This window comes from Chanos chanos, chromosome 2 (genome assembly GCF_902362185.1).
Source record: "Chanos chanos chromosome 2, fChaCha1.1, whole genome shotgun sequence".
Classification (NCBI taxonomy): Eukaryota; Metazoa; Chordata; class Actinopteri; order Gonorynchiformes; family Chanidae; genus Chanos; species Chanos chanos.
In genome coordinates, this window is record NC_044496.1 from 45,673,796 (window position 1) to 45,694,355 (window position 20,560).

The window sequence follows — 20,560 nt, forward strand, 5'->3', positions numbered from 1 at the left end:
TATGGATATTAAGGACATTTAATGGGACAGTGTGAGACACAGTTAAACTCAGCCTATATATTAGTTATTAGTATATATATATACTATATATATTAGTGCATATATAAATCCCTTTTAAATACAATGTGTGTGTATTAAAATACACAGTATAAGGCTTTACATCCTTCTGCAAAAATCTGATTGAGCTGTCTTTAAGGCTGGTACCCCATAATTATAATTAATAAAGTTCAACTATAGCCACCTCTCCAATATCACAGACAACAGTATGCATCAGTCCTTGTAATATACTGAAACACAGTTAAGCATGTTATTAGTGTGTTCAATATATTTAAACAAAGTGTCACAACGTTGAACCGGAGCTGGACGTAAGTGCGGAAACACAGGATTTTATTCTAGAACCGAACAGGTTATAAAACAGAACAAAAGATCAGGCTTGGAACAGGCAGTGCTCAGAAACAAACAGGGTTTTTAGAACAGGCTGGATACCAACAGGTTTGAAGAACAAACCGGATACAAACAGGTTTGAAGAACAGGCTGGACACAAGCAGGTTGAATTCGCAATCAGAGTTCGCAATCAGTTTTCATCAGAACAACACTCAGAGCACACCGTGGTCAGTGTAGACCTCGCGAGAACTGAGCCAAACAAAGGGAGGTAAATAAGGGTGTGAATCAATGAAAACAAGGTGTGGACAGGTAAGAGAGGTGATGGATGATCAGCCCGATGATTAGTAGACCAAAGTGGGAGGAAGTGAGGTTGTTACACAAAGTTAAAAATCAGTGGATAGAAGTAGGGGTTATAGACTGAGGCAGTTATTTCTCTGTGATGCTATAAATGTTTTAAATAAACAATTTTTTTTTTCTCTTTCAAGTGAATGGCACTCGACCCATTTTCTGACTCGTCGGTTTGTCCATACTAGCGTTGATATATCTGATAGCTCGCTTGCGCTGTACACAAATACCAATCTGTTATTACGTCCAGCGCAGTGCACAGTTGTAAGTAAACTGAACAAACCTTATGTAAATTAGCTACGTCTTACTGAAAGCAAGACGAAAAATACCAGACGTATGTATGCGTATGTTGCTTGTACGGCTTATTCTGCTGTTAAACTGTGCTAGTATAGACAGATAGAGCAGGTAGAAGTGTGTGATGTGGTAGTGTAGATAAAGAATGTCTGCTCTGAGGAAGGTGTGTGTAGAGAGCAATTGTGATAATGTCGCGCTGAAATCATGAAGGGGAGACAGTGAGATTATGTCATTTTCTGGAGTGTAGTATGTGTGAGCTGATGATTATCTGAGAGGGTGGGGTGATATTGCTTCCTTTACCGACACGCTGCTAAAGCTTAATACCGTGTGTCTGTTATCAAAGAGCGTTAGAAGATCAGCCTTTTCATTTTCAGAGACAACCTGCGAAATAGAGTTAGACAGAGACGTGTAATATCCCTGTATGTGTGTGTGTGTGTGTGTCAAGGCAGGTGTATGTGTGTGTAAGTTAAAGAGGGAATGAGGGAGGGAAATAGAAAATCAGTGTATGGATCCATGAATCCATTGTGGTGGACTAGACTCATATAGAAAAAATCTCCTCCTGGTGGTCAATAGCTGTATCTGATTCCAATTTCCTGCTGAAAGTGTGTGTGTGTGTGTGTGTGTGTGTCCATGTGAGCATGTTTGTTTACATTTATTGGGGTTAGTAGGTGATGTCCCATATAGTGCTGAACTAAACAAGCACCAGTAACACTTAACATGATTCTGCATATATGTATGTGTGTGTGTGTGTGACTTATTTACCGTGTGTCCTTGTAGAATACCCTGTCTTTATCCACTGCCTCACTGATCATTGTAGGCGTGGCTGGTTTGTCACGGAACAAAAGGAGGTGGGAGCATGAATCAGTCCTGAACAAAAGGAATTTTCTTACTGGACAATTTTTATGTCAGTTATGAGTATGACACAATCCTATTGGACATTTTCTCTCACCAGACCGGCTGTTAGAGCCATTTGCAGCATCTTTAGCCAAAACCAGGCAATTCAGGAACCAATCATAGAGGTGGAGACAGCCGACAACATGAGTATATAGCCAGTGAGAGAGCAGTATCGCTGTTGCAGTGTTTGTGGGGGATAAACCAACCCCAGTCTGCCTGGTTAGCAAATAGGAATTTCTGCAGCTGTAAACTGTATTACTACAAGCCTCTTTTCTCCTATTAGTGAAAAAGCCTATTTATGGGATTGGATAGCGATGGATTTAAATGCACACGATGTGTCCTCGTTGAGATACAGTGTTAGACGCACACAAATATGCATATTCTCTCTCTCTCTCTCTCTCTCTCTCTCTCTCTCTCTCTCTCTCCCTCCATCTTCCCATTAATCTGTATTTTGGCTCTCTGGCTTTCTTTTTATGTCTCTGTCTCTCTTTCCTAAATACACACACATCCACACACACACACACACATATACACACATACACAACCTATCAAATTTTAAATGAGAAATGTTTGTTCGTTGCTACCCTTGCCAACGTTTGTTTGTTGTGAACAAACAGACTTTAACAAAGCTGCCTCTTCTGCTGAAACACACATAAGTTATTCTACCCAAGAGTGATGATGGAATAGAATTTGGCTGCTCCAGGGTTAGAATTGATCCATTTTCTTGAATTCTTTATGCCCTAATCAATATCAGTGAGGAGTTTGGGGAAAAGCAGATGCTGTAAATTAATTTTACTGAATATTTTGTAATTCATGAAGAAATCAAGGTGCCTATTTTTAATGCAATCAGATCAGATGATATCTTTACAAAATAATGCCACAGGAATGCCCATTTTATCTCTCTTTAACCATGTGAGAAGAATCTGTGGTGCTGCATGTCAGAATCACATGGTTTGTATGATGTTGTATGATGTGTAAGGGCAGGAGCTTCACCCCAGACTGATCACTCCTGCCGGGTTACTTTCTATTTTTAGTCGTCTGAGAGCGTTATTTTGACATAGCAGTTCAGAGAGGATTTGAGAGTAAAACAATCAAATGTAAGTGTGTGTGTGTGTGTGTGAGTGTGTGTGTGTGTGTGTGTGTGTGTGTGTGTGTGTGTGTGTGTGTGTTTTGTTGTCGACAAGACTCCAGACAAGGCGATTAAGGCCAAGAGCTGTTTTTTTTCTTTTTCTTTTGTGAGAGAGCTAAGCATCAGTCTCATTTCTTGCATACAGTCAGTGGTTCTATTTTTTGTTTGTTTGCTTGTTTGTTTGGCTTTGTTTTTTGTTGCTTTTCTTCCTTTTTGATTAAGCCATTTTTTGACATTTTGAAAGCATATACTAAAGGCAGCTATCACAGAGTGAAAGCTTCATGTCAAATAGTTTGATGACAAACTCACTGAATCTGAGAAACAGATTTTTGTTACTTTAATTATGCTGTTCAGGGGAACATGTGTGCGCATGTTTGCCAGCCTCTGTTGTTTTGTCTAACCTAGATATGAATTAATAAACTAAACTGCCTAACTTGAACTCTGAACTTTGAACTTTAGGAGTGATGGGACCTGAGCACAGATTTGAGAGTCACTGATTAAGCACCAGCTGAATTAAAACCCTCTCTAACGTTCATGTTTCTTAAGAAAGGAAGGGAGTGAGTGAGAGAATGAGTGAGTGTGTAAGTCTGAAGCATTTGCTTATTATAAGAACATATATATATATATATATACAGAGACAAATGGCTTGCTTATCTACTTATAATTAACAGTATATGGAAAACAATATGAAATACTTCAAATGCATTTCTAACACAGGATAGTACACAGAGCAGTATGGAAATTCGCTTTAGATCGGTAGATTTATGGATATTAAAAGTGCAGAACTGCTAGGTATAGAAATGAACTATTTTGTATACTCTTTACTCTCCTGGTCTAAAGTGGAGCAATAGGACTCTATGTTTTAACTGATATATAGAAAAAAAAAAAAAGAAAAAAAATATATATATATATATATATATATATTTTTTTTTTTTCTCTCTCTCTTTTTTGTTGGCTGAAGGCTGAACTATATGTCTCAGACTAACTCATCCACAGAGGCTTTTTGACTTCCTGTGTCTGTATTTGTTGCTCTGGTAGCTGTGTGTACCTAGGCCCAGACTCTGTGTGTGTATTTGTTGCTCTGGTAGCTGTGTGCACCTAGGCCCAGGCTCTGTGTGTGTATTTGTTGCTCTGGCAGCTGTGTGTACCTAGGCCCAGACTCTGTGTGTGTATTTGTTGCTCTGGTAGCTGTGTGAACTTAGGCCCAGGCTCTGTGTGTGTATTTGCTGCTCTGTTAGCTGTGTGCACCTAGGCCCAGGCTCTGTGTGTGTATTTGTTGCTCTGGCAGCTGTGTGTACCTAGGCCCAGACTCTGTGTGTGTATTTGTTGCTCTGGTAGCTGTGTGAACTTAGGCCCAGGCTCTGTGTGTGTATTTGCTGCTCTGTTAGCTATGTGTACCTAGGCCCAGACTCTGTGTGTGTATTTGTTGCTCTGTTAGCTGTGTGTACCTAGGCCCAGGCTCTGTGTGTGTATTTGTTGCTCTGGTAGCTGTGTGAACCTAGGCCCAGGCTCTGTGTGTGTATTTGTTGCTCTGGTAGCTGTGTGTACCTAGGCCCAGGCTCTGTGTGTGTATTTGTTGCTCTGGTAGCTGTGTGAACTTAGGCCCAGGCTCTGTGTGTGTATTTGCTGCTCTGTTAGCTGTGTGTACCTAGGCCCAGACTCTGTGTGTGTATTTGTTGCTCTGTTAGCTGTGTGTACCTAGGCCCAGGCTCTGTGTGTGTATTTGTTGCTCTGGTAGCTGTGTGAACCTAGGCCCAGGCTCTGTGTGTGTATTTGTTGCTCTGGTAGCTGTGTGTACCTAGGCCCAGGCTCTGTGTGTGTATTTGTTGCTCTGGTAGCTGTTAGTCCCTAGGCCCAGGCTCTGTGTGTGTATTTGTTGCTCTGTTAGCTATGCATGCCTAGGCCCAGGCTCTGTGTGTATTTTTTTCTCTGGTAGCTGTGTGTACCTAGGCCCAGGCTCTGTGTGTGTATTTGTTGCTCTGGTAGCTGTGTGTACCTAGGCCCAGACTCTGTGTGTGTATTTGTTGCTCTGGTAGCTGTGTGAACCTAGGCCCAGGCTCTGTGTGTGTATTTGTTGCTCTGGTAGCTGTGTGTACCTAGGCCCAGGCTCTGTGTGTGTATTTGTTGCTCTGGTAGCTGTGTGAACCTAGGCCCAGGCTCTGTGTGTGTATTTGTTGCTCTGTTAGCTATGCGTGCCTAGGCCCAGGCTCTGTGTGTGTATTTGTTTCTCTGGTAGCTGTGTGTACCTAGGCCCAGGCTCTGTGTGTGTATTTGTTGCTCTGGTAGCTGTGTGTACCTAGGCCCAGACTCTGTGTGTGTATTTGTTGCTCTGGTAGCTGTTTGTACCTAGGCCCAGGCTCTGTGTGTGTATTTGTTGCTCTGGTAGCTGTGTGTACCTAGGCCCAGGCTCCGTGTGTGTATTTGTTGCTCTGTTAGCTATGCGTGCCTAGGCCCAGGCTCTGTGTGTGTATTTGTTTCTCTGGTAGCTGTGTGTACCTAGGCCCAGACTCTGTGTGTGTATTTGTTGCTCTGTTAGCTGTGTGTACCTAGGCCTAGGCTCTGTGAATGTATTTGTTGCTCTGTTAGCTATGCGTGCCAAGGCCCAGGCTCTGTGTGTGTATTTGTTGCTCTGGTAGCTGTGTGTACCTAGGCCCAGGCTCTGTGTGTATTTGTTGCTCTGGCAGCTGTGTGTACCTAGGGCCAGGCTCTGTGTGTGTGTATTTGTTGCTCTGGTAGCTGTGTGTACCTAGGCCCAGGCTCTGTGTGTGTATTTGTTGCTCTGGTAGCTGTGTGTACCTAGGCCCAGGCTCTGTGCGTGTATTTGTTGCTCTGGTATCTGTGCATGCCTAGGACCAGGCTCTGTGTGTGTATTTGTTGCCCTGGTAGCTGTGTGTACCTAGGCCCAGACTCTGTGAGTGTATTTGTTGCTCTGGTAGCTGTGTGAACTTAGGCCCAGGCTCTGTGCACTGGCTTTGTAGCACAAGTCTGGAGTATATCAATTTTCAGACTTCAGCTGCCATTGTCTCATTTGGTTGCAAATCTGTCACAAGATAACCTTCAGTAGCAAGTGAAATGATCTCGAAACTAAATATTTCCATTTATAGCACTGTAATATTACAAAACAAAACACAGTCCGATACACTGCCCTTCTCCTCTCCAGCCTTTTGGGGTCCCTGTCTTAATCTGAGATCCCTGTGTAGACCTGTAATTAGAAATAACAAGAGTAAACAGATTAAGTGAGCTGATGTGTAACTCTCATTCACAAAGCCAGGCTCTGAGACCCCTTTGGTTGGTTTTGGTGTCAAATTAATAAAATGTATCATCTGGGCCCTGAAAACTAAAAGCCTGCATGTGATGGTCCTGTAACTGAGAGGAAGGCTAGTGGACATACTGAGCTGGGGGGAGGTGTTGAGTGGTACACATGCTGTCAGTGTCACTGAGAATCTGCCACTGTGAGGGTACATTACCGCTGCATAGGCTTAGCCACTCCTTTATGTGAGTATTATGTGTGTGTTATATGTATGTGTGTGTGTGTGTGTGTGTGTGTGTGGGTGTATATATGGATTTCTCTTTCTTATTTAGAGTATTTGCAGACTTGTTTCGGTCAACTGTGCATGACAGATCTGAAATGTCTACAGCAGAGATGATTCATTGCCACTGAGCTGGTTCTCTCTCAGTCTGTTCTCTGTATCTATTAGAAGAAAGCTGCTGTGCCTTCCTTCTGTGATGTAGCCATGGTAACAGGCATGCTCTGTAGAGGAACAGAACATATTCTACCCTTCCCCCAGTTTCCTCACACACACACACACACATCCAACCCACCCCCATCTCACATCAGAGAACCTGTGCCCCACATATGCAAAAACCTTAGACCCTCTCCCACTGCCCCGCCTTAGCGCCAAGATACACAAGCACTGCATCTCTCTCTCTCTCTCTCTCTCTCTCTCTCTCTCTGTCTCTCTCACACACACATGCGTACACACCACACACCCACACCCACATGGACACAAACACAATATCTAGTACCCCCTCTGGTGTCCAAATTGTCTCATGCAACCTCAGGCAAAAACACACAGAAACACATTAATGCAATAAATTTAATTCATAATCAGCACACACCCACAATGTAACCATTATTAAATATTTACAGTATTTATGTAGTTAATCATTACACTCTCCATGGAGAGTTCAAAATAAAGTAGAAAATCAAAAAAATAAAAATAAAAATGAAAACCTACTGTCTATGTATTAAACACACAAAGTTATTAATTTATTTTTGGTAAGGCTACAGGAGATTCAAACAAATTTCTTTCTTTTTTGTCATCCATCTTAAATATAATATACCTTCTCTATGCAATGTAACAGCTTACTTTCTGCAGACTCTGTGGTGTTAAAGTAACACATAATTGTGAATGTGCAGTAGTTGCTGTGGTATGGCAGTGTTGCAGTTGAGTAGTTGCAGTCTCTCTGTGGATGCTTTAGTATAGATCAGAATGTTCCCAATAATTGATTATACTGGATGAGGTGATCACACTGCAGCTCCACGCCCTAGACTTGGAGTAACGACAGCTGGATACGTGTGTGTGTGTGTGTGTGTGTGTGTGTGTGTGCTAAATTCCAAGGTGTTTTAATAAATCCTGTTTTTCTTTCTTTTTTGTGGCGAGTGAGTACAAAGCACATGGGTTTGTTTGTTTGTTTGTTGTTTATTTAGAGATGGTTTTTCAAGAACTGCTCCAAGATGATGCACAAGAGCTTTTTCTTATTGTGTTCTTTTTGATATCTCCCCAGCTACTGTCTTTTGAGTCTTTACATTGTTTTCAGAGTTGTGCCCTTGTACAACAGAGCATATGTACACTTTCTAATACCTTCAGCACAAAACTTTCTAAAATGTGTTAGTTGTACCAAAATTCATAAAAAGCATTTGCATACGGCAGCTTAAAATTATTGCCTTTCCACATGTGCGTGTGTGTACATATGCATTTTAATGTGCACAGTGTGTTTATGTACATTTCTCTGTGACCATTCCAGCCTATCTGACTCATTCTTACTATACACCAGTGACCTGTCCTTGAATCTGCTCTGCTCGTTATTGTTTTTACCGTGAGGGAGAGAGAGAGAGAGAGAGAGAGAGAGAGAGAGAGAGATTACCTAGAGTGATGCGTTCTATGATTATTAATATTTCACATCCTGTTCCTTGTGAACTTGAAATAGGAGGTCCAGCCTCCTCAATTTAATCTGAGGATTACAGAGTGTAAGCTCCTAACAACTGCCTTACTGCCCTTAAAAACACTCACAAACACAATTCAAATATTTAGGAGGTGCAAGGAAGTGCAACAACGAGGAGAACCACATAGACAAATCCCCAACATAGACATTTTTTATTCTACAGTTAAGGGTGAATGTAAATGTAGAGTTTGATCAAGCAGGCATCTACAGTATTCCCATCATCAGCAGAATCTCACAGCCTTGGACAATAATTCGCTACATTAAATGCTTTGTTCATTTTAATGTGAGATTGGAATCACATTAGATGCTTCAAGAGTTGCATATTTGTATGTTTATATATACATATGTCCCAGATATTTGTTAAATGAGCATTTATGTCTTATCACAATATGATATGAATATTACAAAAACACTGAAATTATGGATCTTGTGCGTGACAGCAGTGTTTTCATAAGTCTTTCGTTTAAACACAGACCTGTTGTGTGAACGTTTGTTTATAGACGACTGCATTTCCCAATAATTAGGGAGCAGAAAAACAACAACATACAGCTACACATTAAATTCTTGATGTAAATGAGTCGGACGTTTTTAGGTATTGGTCGATTAGTGACGCAGTCAGAACACAAGTGCATGGAATACATTCGTTCAGGATGACGCCACTGTGTGTCGCTCTTGCTCCATTAACTTGGAGAGCGAATCTTCCATGGCCCCTCCTATTTTCCATAAGCAGCATCTCTCTCTTTCTCTCTCTCCCCCTCCCCTGTCCCTCATTTCAGTCAACCACTCGACGAGAGTGTTTGGGTGGAGCGATAATATATTTTTTTTTTCCTTCGCAGACAATATATGTTTTCCTTGTAAAGGCAAGAAAAGATCCTCATGGCGTCCTAGTCTAAAGAAACGGTGATGGGTGCTGGATTCTGGAAATTGTTGATTTATCGTCCTCTTTACTCGGTGTGGGTGATTGAAAACAAGGATTTTCTTTTGTTTCTAATAGCTGTTTCAAACGGAGCCTCTCCACGCTAAACGTGCAAATCTTCGAGCCTTTTGGATGTTTCTGCCTCAGACTGTGGATATTATACGGGGAAACATCATGTTTGTGTCTTTTCAAAAGCGCATTCTGTTCTATTTTTTATCATTTTTGTTACCTCATGCATCAGAATTGGTTTCTGGACAAATTTCCTACAGTGTGTCTGAGGAAGTGAAACCTGGGACTACAGTCGGAAATTTAGCTAAGGATATGAATCTCTCATTAAAAGAGCTCGCCTCGCGAGGTCTTCGCATAGTTTCGGGCTCCAAGAAGCAGTATTTCAGCGTGAATAGTGAGACTGGCACTCTTCAAGTGCATGAGCGGATTGACCGAGAGGAGCTTTGTTTCGCCACGGCCTCTTGTTCTGTTAATTTGGAGGCCGTGGTTAACAGCCCACTCCAGCTTTACCGGGTAAGAATAAATATAGTAGATATTAACGACAATTCCCCGGTGTTTCCCGTTAGCTCCTCATTTATTAATATTAGTGAGAGCACGGCGCCAGGTGTAAGGTTTCCTTTGGAGACCGCGCACGACGCGGATATAGGAGCGAATTCTTTGAAAACTTACAAGCTCAGCCCGAACGATTTTTTTAGTTTAGATGTCCAGACCCACAGCGATAAAACAATGTCTGCTGAATTGGTGCTACAGAAAGGCCTGGACAGGGAAAAAAACCCTCACATTGGTCTCGTAGTCACCGCTCTTGATGGTGGTTCACCGGCACGGACAGGGACTTTGCAAATAGCGGTAAACGTATTAGACATTAATGATAATGCACCTGCTTTTGCAAAATCGCTGTACAAAGTCTCAATACCTGAACATACGCCTATCGGCGCTATATTGATACGCATCCAAGCCAAAGATTTAGACGAAGGTTTAAATGGACAGATTGTGTATTCGTTTAGTAGTCGAACACCACAGTACATACTAGATCGATTTGAAATAGACGCCCTCACTGGAGAAGTGAAAGTAAAGGGGGATATTGATTTCGAAGAGTACAAGGCTTTTGAGATACGTGTTCAGGCCACGGATAAAGGTCAGGTGACCATGTCGGGGCATTGCAAGTTGTTAGTCGAGGTCTTAGATATAAATGACAATGCACCGGAGGTGACTGTGACATCGCTAGTCAGTCCTGTTGAAGAGAACGCTGGAAAGGGCATGGTTATAGCGCTAATGACAGTATCAGACCCAGACTCGAGCAAGAATGGAGCTGTCCATTGTCGCCTTTTGGGACCCAGTCCTTTCAAATTGCAGTCATCATTTCAGAACTACTATTCATTAAGTTTAGAAGGGAGGCTTGATCGTGAAAAGGTTTCAGAGTATAACATCACCATTGTAGCAGAAGACGAAGGAACGCCGCAAATGTCTAGTGAAAAAACGATAAATGTGCGAGTTGCCGACGTGAATGACAATGCGCCACGATTCCCAAACCCCACAGAACAGGCTTACCTGCGTGAAAACAGCAAAGTAGGTTCTGTAGTATACACCTTGTCTGCGTCTGATGATGACGTAATGGAAAATGCTCAAATAACGTATTCATTACCTCAGAGCACAATCAACGGCACTCCCATTACATCTCTTTTTAACGTGAATGAATTAAATGGCGAAATTCGAAACCTTCGGTCTTTTGACTATGAGGAAATTAAATCGTTTGAATTTAAAGTTCAGGCCACAGACTCTGGTGTTCCTCCATTGAGCAGCAATGTGACCGTGAACGTTTTTATCCTGGATGAGAATGATAACAGTCCCAGTATTCTCCCACCCTATTCAGAGCACGGTTCAGTTAACACCGAAAACATTCCCAGTTCTGCTGAAGCGGGCTACTTCGTGGCCAAGATCAGGGCTGTAGACGCCGACTCTGGTTATAATGCGTTGCTTTCTTATCACATCTCAGAACCCAAAGGAAACAGTCTGTTCCGAATCGGAACTAACAGCGGGGAAATCAGGACCAAGAGGCGAATGAGTGACAATGATCTGAAAACTCACCCACTGGTGATTCTGGTTTGCGATAATGGAGAGCCCTCACTATCAACGACTGTGTCTATTGATGTTGTGGTTGTTGAAAACACAGGTGACATTCAGACTCCATTCAGACACCTGCCCACAAAGGAGGAGGGTTTTTCTGATTTGAATCTGTATTTGCTGATCGCCATTGTGTCTGTGTCCGCGATCTTTTTACTGAGCCTCATTATTATGATGGTTGTAAAATGCCGCAGGACAGGCGGAAGTTTAAGTAGGTATAGCGCTCCAGTGATCACCACACACCCCGACGGGAGCTGGTCTTACTCCAAATCGACTCAGCAATATGATGTGTGTTTTAGCTCAGACACACTGAAGAGTGACGTAGTGGTTTTCCCAGCACCATTTCCGCCTGCAGATGCAGAACTGATCAGTATTAATGGAGGGGACACATTTAACTTCACACAAACTCTTCCTAATAAAGAGAAGGTAAGATACTTGGATTCATCATCTGCTTTAAGTTTCATTTACTGCTTTCGTTTCCCGATGCTCTCTTTTACCAAGACACAGACACTCCCTAACAAAGGGAAGGTGTGGGTAATCGATTCAGAGTGAATATTAACATGCCTGCATCAAGATTAACCCGATAACATCGTTTTATTTATATAAATGAAAATATAATTTTGAAATGGTATAGTTTTCCTTGTTGCTGCTGAGATGGTGCTGTCCACGGTGCTGAATCATTTACGGTTTGATTGCTGTCGTTATTTTATCTGTGGTTGATCAACTGGAAATGAGTTATACAACTTCTTTATGTAATATTCATTGTGGAAAGTTTTTTTCTTGCTGAAGGACACAAGCTGTTAACACAACGGAACAAAGAACTAACTTATGTAGGATTCCTTTTGCAGTTATTTTCTAAGACGAAGATGTGTCATAATCAGAAACACATTAGTTGCGCAGATGATTAAACCGGTAAAAAAAAAAAAAAATCTTCATTTAATAACATATTAGGTGTTCACTTAGACAAGTCACACAGCCGAACTGGATGTTTTAAGTTTAATTATATTTATGAGAAGGTGTGTTCAGTCAAGTAACACATGTAGCGTCACAGTTGCATGGGGAAAATACGATAAACTACGATTAACCAGTCTCTGTCCTGAAATACACTCTGGACATGAAGTTCGTACCATTCTGAACGTGCTCTAGCGATGATTACTAATTACACATTCCGTCTCTCTCTCTCTTTCTACACACACACACACACGCACACACATACATACATTACACATTTTATATTCCATCACCTTTTACAATCATTATATTATGACTACACTGTAATTTACGGCTCGCTCTTTTGAGCAGTAATATTACGAAATGTTAGATTTGTTGTTTGATATGATTGCTGTCATTGTGTACATTTGATGGTAGTATTTGACCACCACGATGTTAGGCTACAACTTGCCATCACTAGATGTCACCATAGACCACAGTGTCAGTTATTCCTCCACTGCCGTTAAACCCCTCCCGGTTTTAGCAAAGAGGCGATTTCTGAAAGCTTTGTTTCAGAGAGGCGCAGAATGCTAGAATGAGCGAACGGGGAGGATATCCATTGTTATATTGAATTCTTGGCTGGATTATACGGCCATATACCTGATATAGGTTATTTCAAGGAACCGTTTCCCACCGGCTGTAAGCGGGGGTAGCCTTTGATAGAGCAATGTTTTTGAGGAATGGAAAGACGTCTGTTGTAACATGTTTTTTGTTTCTTCTACTGGAATGTTGCTTGGAAGCGGTGTCGGGGCAGCTGTCCTATTCCGTTTCAGAGGAAGCAAATATTGGGACATCAGTGGGAAATATCACTAAGGATTTAAACCTTAATATTCGAGAACTGGAGGCGCGTATGTTTCAGATCGTCACTGGATCTAAGAGAAAGTATTTCGAGGTAAATCGGAAGACTGGAATTTTATTTGTTAACGATAGAATCGACCGAGAGGAGCTTTGCGCCGAAGAGACTAAATGTACTCTCAGTGTGGAAGCGGTTATTAATGATCCTCTGAAGCTTTACCGTGTGGAAGTTAATATTTTGGACGTAAATGATAATTCACCATCTTTCAGCGCAAAATCGCAGTCGCTCGACATAGCTGAGAGTACAGTGCCAGGAGCGAAATTTCCTATGCTGTTAGCCAGTGACCCAGACGTTGGAAAGAATACCGTAAACACATACAAGCTCAACCCAAATGAGTATTTTACACTTGCAACACACAGAGGAGGAGAGCAGAGTGTATCTGCCGAGTTAGTGCTTCAGAAAGCTTTAGACAGAGAGAAACAGGCTATTATTCAACTCATATTGACCGCAATAGATGGAGGAAGCCCACCCAGGTCCGGCACGTCGCAAATTATAATTAATGTCTTAGATAATAATGATAACGCTCCGTTTTTCAGTAGTTCATTGTTTAAAACACATATTACGGAAAACGTACCTCAAGGCACAACAGTGATAATTCTAAACGCTACAGACATTGATGATGGCACAAACGGTGAGATTATTTATTCTTTTAGTAAAAAGGACCAGGACAAAATATTGCGTGTTTTCCAAATCGATCCAAAGACAGGAACGATCACAGTAAAGGGACATATAGATTTTGAAGAGAACAGAGCATTTGAAATCCGAGCTCAGGCGAGCGATAAAGGACAGCCTCCGTTGGTGACGCATTGTAAAGTGTTGGTTGAAGTGCTTGATCTAAACGACAATTCGCCTGAAATCACTGTAACGTCTCTTTCTAGTACAGTCAGAGAGGATGCAAAAGTCGGCACTGCTATTGCGCTCTTATCAGTCATTGACAGAGATGATGGCAAAAACGGAATGGTGAATAGCATTGTATCAAACCAAGTTCCATTTAAACTAGAATCTAACTACAAAAACTATTTTTCTTTAGTTCTAAGTGGTCCATTAGACCGAGAGAATGTTTCTCAATATAGCATCACTATCACAGCTACTGATGAAGGGACTCCACCTCTCTCCAGTACCACAGTTATTACTGTACATGTTTCTGATGTTAATGACAATGCACCACGCTTTCCTGAGCCTATAATTAATGTCTATGTAAAGGAGAACAGTCAGGTTGGAACCGTTATTTCTACAGTTTCTGCTTTTGATCCAGATTTTGGTGAGAATGCAAAAATATCATATTCAACAGTTGACAGCTCATCTAAAAGCACTTCAGTAACGACATTTGTGAACATAAACTCAGAGAGTGGAGACATACACAATCTACAGTCTTTTAACTATGAGGAGATTAAGACATTTGAGTTTAAAGTTCAGGCCACAGACTCTGGTGTTCCTCCACTGAGCAGCAATGTGACCGTGAACGTTTTTATCCTGGATGAAAATGACAACAGTCCCACTATTCTCCCTCCCTATTCTGAACACGGTTCTGTTAACACTGAAAACATTCCCAGTTCTGCTGAAGCGGGCTACTTCGTGGCCAAGATCAGGGCTATAGACGCCGACTCTGGTTATAATGCGTTGCTTTCTTATCACATCTCAGAACCCAAAGGAAACAGTCTGTTCCGAATCGGAACTAACAGCGGGGAAATCAGGACCAAGAGGCGAATGAGTGACAATGATCTGAAAACTCACCCACTGGTGATTCTGGTTTGCGATAATGGAGAGCCCTCACTATCAACGACTGTGTCTATTGATGTTGTGGTTGTTGAAAACACAGGTGACATTCAGACTCCATTCAGACACCTGCCCACAAAGGAGGAGGGTTTTTCTGATTTAAATCTGTATTTGCTGATCGCCATTGTGTCGGTGTCCCTGATCTTCTTATTGAGCCTCCTTAGTCTGATCGCGGTAAAGTGCCGCAGGACAGATGGCAGTTTCGGTAGGTATAGTGCCCCAGTGATCACCACACACCCTGACGGGAGTTGGTCTTACTCCAAATCGACTCAGCAATATGATGTGTGTTTTAGCTCAGACACACTGAAGAGTGACGTAGTGGTTTTCCCAGCACCATTTCCGCCTGCAGATGCAGAACTGATAAGTATTAATGGAGGGGACACATTTAACTTCACACAAACGCTTCCTAATAAAGAGAAGGTAAGATACTTGGATTCATCATCTGCTTTAAGTTTCATTTACTGCTTTCATTTCCCAATGCTCTCTGTGGCTGTTTCTTCAGGATTTCTTTGTGATTGCCAAACTTCAGGAATGTTTAATGTTGGTTGTACATGTTCTAAAATGACCATAATCTCAGTAAGTATTTTATTGCCTAATGATGCAAAACCAGTCTTTTTATTTTGTAACCTCTTATTACAATACGTTGCGCAGACCTTGAAAATAAAAACAAATACTGAATTTATATTGTAGCACCAGCATACAAAAGACTTATTTTCCCTGGGCCTGTAATGGTATTTTTTAGAAGTGTCTGTTTATCAAATTCATAAGAACTATGCTTTCAGCGAAATGGGTCCATTTTAGTTCTCCATATGGGGCAAATGAAGTCGTATGTTGACAAGTCAACAATTCTCTTTTTTTTTCTTTTTTTTGGAGAGTCTTAAAAGCCTAAGTCCATATTCTGTACTTACTGAAAGCTCGTAAACATCAGCTGAATGTCACTGAAGTCAGAGATATGTTGCTGGGTTTTCTCTGGGACATTCGTCCAAATCATGCCTCACTTAAGTCAGAGTTATATTGTTGAATTTTCACTGGGATATTTGTCCCAATCTTGCTTCTTCTTTAGACTTTACAGTCTCAAAAAGTTGTCTTTGTCAAGATGTTGTTTTTGTGAGCACCCATGAATTCATTTCAAACTGTGTCATAGAGCATACTGGATGGCACTTTCAACACATCGTGCTAAACAGTCATGAAATCCAAATTGTGAACTATGTCCAAATAGGACTCTTGGCACTGTGAGGCATATAGTTAGGGACTGTCCATGGGTTTTTTAATTTTTGAGGAAGGTGACTTTTATACCATCAGTGTTAATAGGGAAAGAAGTTCCTTTACAACCAATTCCTCTGTTACTAAATGATGATTCACAAATGCAGCTGAATGAGAGACAATGTAAAGTGTGGCTTCTTGGCTTAACAGCAGCAGTAATGGTGATTTTACAGCGCCGACTGCTTCCACATAGGCTTCATATTAAAAAATGGTTACAGTATTTTTAAGATGTTATCATGATAGAGCCTCTCCACTGCTAGAATTCATGAAGCTAAGGCTTGTACAAAGTAAATGTGGAAAGATACTGCTTGTAATGTTAGATCATTGCTTAAAACACAAGTGCATTGGCTATTTTAAATTCAAAGATGAAATGACACAGAGATGTGATAACATCTGTTGTGGTATGAGACTGTGTAGTGGGAATCCTGTCTTATCTTTGTACCGTAGTCTTACAGAATTTTTTTGGTAACTAATTTATATTAATCACACAACAAACTGAAGTGGGAAGGATAGGGGAAGAGCTTGAAATTTAATTGTCTCATGTTCCATACTGCTCATTTTATTCTTTTCTGATGATTACAGAAAACAATATTAAAGAAAGGTGTTGCATTTATATGTTTGTGCAACATTTTTTATTTGCTTGATTTTAATACAGTTCATACAAAACATGATAATGTTCATTTGCACTATGTAGTCTACACTGAGTCTAGCAATTCATTCCACTAAGCAAATATTCCCCTTTAAAAATGTAATTTGGTTGCATAAAATGTACGTGTGGTGTCGCTCTAGACCATGGAAGTTAGATTCCTCTGATATATTCATGCCCCTCCTTGTATGGAGCAGAAGGACAGTCATACCAGACTGTGTGTTCATTGTTTGGTGAATCACTGAATGGTGGATATACTGAGCTGTTTTTCGTTGACCTGCGGAATTTGTAATGTCCCTCCGTCTTCTCAGGATTTCTCAATACACACGTGGGTTTTTAGAAGGCATTTCTTCTTGAGTCATTCCGTTCAAGAATGGGCTCCGTGGAACGAAGGAAAACGCTATGGATTTGGTATATAGCGGTGCTTTGTTCGTTTCATCTCTCTGCAGCGCAAATATCATACTCCATATTTGAGGAAGTGGATAAGGGCGCATTCGTAGGAAATATCGCAAAGGATTTAAACATTAATGTGCAAGCACTGGAGTCGAGAGGACTTCGGATTGTATCGGCTCAGAGTAAGAGGTATTTCGATGTGAATATGAAAACCGGTGTACTCTATGTGAGTGACAGGATTGATAGAGAGGAGCTTTGTCCGAATGTAGCCAAGTGTGCTTTAAATATAGAGGCCATACTGAACAGCCCGATGCATCTCCAAAGAATTGAAGTGAATATTTTAGATATAAATGATAATGCACCGTCTTTTCTGGAAAAATCGCTTGATTTAAGCATTCCAGAATCATCTATTCCTGGAGAAAGGTATCCTTTACCGATTGCGAATGACGCAGATTTAGGTCCTAACTCGGTGAAAAGTTACAAGCTCAGCCAGAACGAACACTTCTCTCTGGATGTGCAGAGTGAAGGAGAGCAGGGTATATCTGCTGAACTGGTGCTGCAGAAAGCATTAGACCGAGAGAAGCAAAATGTTATCCAGCTCACACTGACCGCTGTAGACGGAGGTAAACCTCTCAGATCCGGGACAATGCTGATCAGTGTTAATGTAATAGATGCAAATGATAACATGCCAACTTTCAGTAAGCCACTTTACAAAGTTCGCATTCCTGAAAATGCACCTTTTGGGACTACAGTAATTAAGCTCGATGCTATAGATCTTGACGAAGGAATTAATGGAGAGATTGTTTACTCTTTGATAGGCCGAGGAAATCGGAACCCCTCCGAAGTGTTTTTAATAGATTCAACTACAGGTGAAATTACTGTAAATGGCAGTTTTGATTACGAGGAGAATACTGCATATGAGGTCCGTGCACAGGCTACGGACAAGGGTAGCCCTCCCCGCAGCACCCACTGTAAGGTGTTGGTGGAAGTTATTGACGTAAACGACAACGCTCCTGAAATCTCAGTGATGTCACTAATGAGTCCAGTAAAAGAGGACTCTAGTATTGGAGCTACGGTTGCCTCTGTGACTATCACAGATAAAGATGGTGGTAAAAATGGCCTCGCCAGATTAGACATTACTAATTCTGTACCTTTTAAATTAAAATCATCATATAAAAATTATTATTCTTTGCTGGTAAATGATGCTTTAGACAGGGAAAGTATTTCTCAATATAACATCACTATCACAGCTACCGATGAAGGAACACCGTCTCTCTCTAGTACCAGTGTTATTACTATACAAGTTTCTGATGTAAATGACAACCCACCGCACTTCCCAGAGCCCGTCATCAATGTTTATGTGAAGGAGAACAGTCAAACCGGAGTTGTCATTTCTACAGTATCTGCTTTCGATCCTGATGTCGGCGATAATGCAAAGATATCTTATTCAATAATCGATACGTCTCACAGAAACAATCTAGTGACGACGTTTGTCAGCATAAACTCGGACAATGGAGATATACACAGTCTCCAATCTTTTAACTTTGAGGAAATGAAAATGTTTGAATTTAAGGTGCAGGCCACGGACTCTGGTGTTCCTCCCCTGAGCAGCAACGCGACTGTAAACGTTTTTATCCTGGATGAGAATGACAACAGCCCCAGGATTCTCCCGCCCTATTCAGAGCATGGCTCAGTTAACACAGAGAACATTCCATATTCGGCCGATGCAGGCTACTTTGTGGCCAAGATCAGGGCTATAGATGCAGATTCCGGTTACAATGCTCTTCTTTCTTATCACATCTCAGAGCCGAAAGGAAACAGCCTGTTCCGAATCGGAACCAGCAGTGGCGAAATCAGGACCAAGAGGCGAATGAGTGACAATGATTTGAAAACCCACCCATTGGTGGTATTAGTTCGTGACAGTGGTGAGCCTTTATTATCAGCGAGTGTATCCATTGATGTTGTTGTTGTTGAGACCATGGATGACATCAAGATTCCATTTAGACATGTACCGTTAGAACAGAATTTTTCTCATTTAAATCTGTATTTGCTGATCGCTATAGTGTCGGTGTCTGTTATTTTTGTGTTGAGCCTCATTAGTCTGATAGCTGTAAAATGCCACAGGACAGACGGCAGTTTTAGCAGGTACAGCGCTCCAGTGATTACCACTCACCCTGACGGGAGCTGGTCTTACACCAAATCTTCTCAACAATATGACGTATGCTTTAGCTCAGACACTCTGAAGAGTGATGTAATGGTTTTCCCAGCGCCATTTCCGCCTGCAGATGCGGAATTAATCAGTAACAATGGATGGGACACTTTAAACCGGACACAAACACCACCTGATAAAGAGAAGGTAAGAAACCCAGCTATAAAAATGGATCTGACATATAATTGCATTTTGCATTCCTAGTTTTATTAGGGTATTTTTCTCTTTCATGGTATGTGTTTAATTTGTTAATGTCCTTTCTGTCGATGTTTCTTGAGTTTCCCCCCCAAAAATCATATATTTATTTTATGTAACATGAAATCAACCTTTTCCTTTAATGAGCGCTTCATTTTCTAAACGGGTATGTTGGTAAAGTGGTTCTGGTTGCGTTTATCGTATTTTGTTGTTTTTTGATCACTCTTAGTTTAAAACTACCTTTGCTTCGTTTTTAGCCCTGACTGATATAACCTCTGTTTTTCACTGTCACATAATCCACACATTCGCGCGACAGTGGCCAGAAAGGGCTTGTAGTTGCTCTCCACAGAGTTTAACATATGTATTTGAACGCTAGAACCCACACGTGGGATGATTTCGTCTTTTTTCTGTGTATTTCTTTCCACAATAATGCTCAATGACAATGGCCCACAAACCGCTTGGTAAATATACCAAGCGATTTTGGAACAGCGTTTTGTCCTGTGTCCAGAGTTTTGAATGTTCAGACAAACTTTTCCGTGCTTGATCAGCAGTGCAACTACGGCACATCGTGTGGTATTTCCATTAACCGCTGTATCATTCACAAGGCAAATAAGCAAATATTTATTACTTTATTCCTTTATTTTACGACAGTAAAGAAAATACATTTTAGGAGTGAATGTTTATTTTTCTTTACGTTCACAGTTTATAGGAATGTCATAATGTTTGTATTAGTCAAACTGCGTCTAACTTTAGCATCTAGCTTGGATTTATACTGGACTTTTACTTTGATTTGGACTTATACGTATTAATCATACTGTTTTACGCTCTAGACAAATAAAGGACAGTTGCAATAGAAGAGCACAAGATGTCGCTCTAGATCTTGGAAAGTACGAACATTTAATACGTTGACGCTC

At 41.1% G+C, this 20,560-nt stretch overlaps 3 protein-coding genes across 3 annotated transcripts; all 3 read left to right on the forward strand.

The window, feature by feature from the left end:
- Nucleotides 1-9,175: 9,175 nt before the first annotated feature.
- On the forward strand, nucleotides 9,176-11,870 carry LOC115804927 (protocadherin alpha-2). The gene is made up of 2 exons (XM_030765416.1): nucleotides 9,176-9,179; nucleotides 9,430-11,870. Exons 1-2 carry the CDS (start codon nucleotides 9,176-9,178, stop codon nucleotides 11,868-11,870), a joined length of 2,445 nt encoding a protein of 814 aa, XP_030621276.1.
- A 1,105-nt stretch (nucleotides 11,871-12,975) lies between these two features.
- On the forward strand, nucleotides 12,976-17,189 carry LOC115804928 (protocadherin alpha-4-like). Its single transcript, XM_030765417.1, has 2 exons — nucleotides 12,976-15,391; nucleotides 17,161-17,189. The coding sequence occupies exons 1-2, from the start codon at nucleotides 12,976-12,978 to the stop codon at nucleotides 17,187-17,189; spliced, it is 2,445 nt and encodes an 814-aa protein (XP_030621277.1).
- Nucleotides 17,190-17,222: 33 nt separating this feature from the next.
- LOC115804929 (protocadherin alpha-2-like) lies at nucleotides 17,223-19,655 on the forward strand. The gene has a single exon (XM_030765418.1). It carries the CDS (start codon nucleotides 17,223-17,225, stop codon nucleotides 19,653-19,655), a length of 2,433 nt encoding a protein of 810 aa, XP_030621278.1.
- The last annotated feature ends 905 nt before the right edge of the window (nucleotides 19,656-20,560 follow it).

Coding starts and splice junctions, on each gene's coding strand:
- LOC115804928 (XM_030765417.1), top strand. CDS start 12,976: ATGTTTTTGAGGAATGGAAAGACGTCTGTTGTAACATGTTTTTTGTTT. Junction 15,392..17,160: donor GGATTCATCATCTGCTTTAA/GTTTCATTTACT, acceptor CCGTCTTCTCAG/GATTTCTCAATACACACGTG.
- LOC115804929 (XM_030765418.1), top strand. CDS start 17,223: ATGGGCTCCGTGGAACGAAGGAAAACGCTATGGATTTGGTATATAGCG.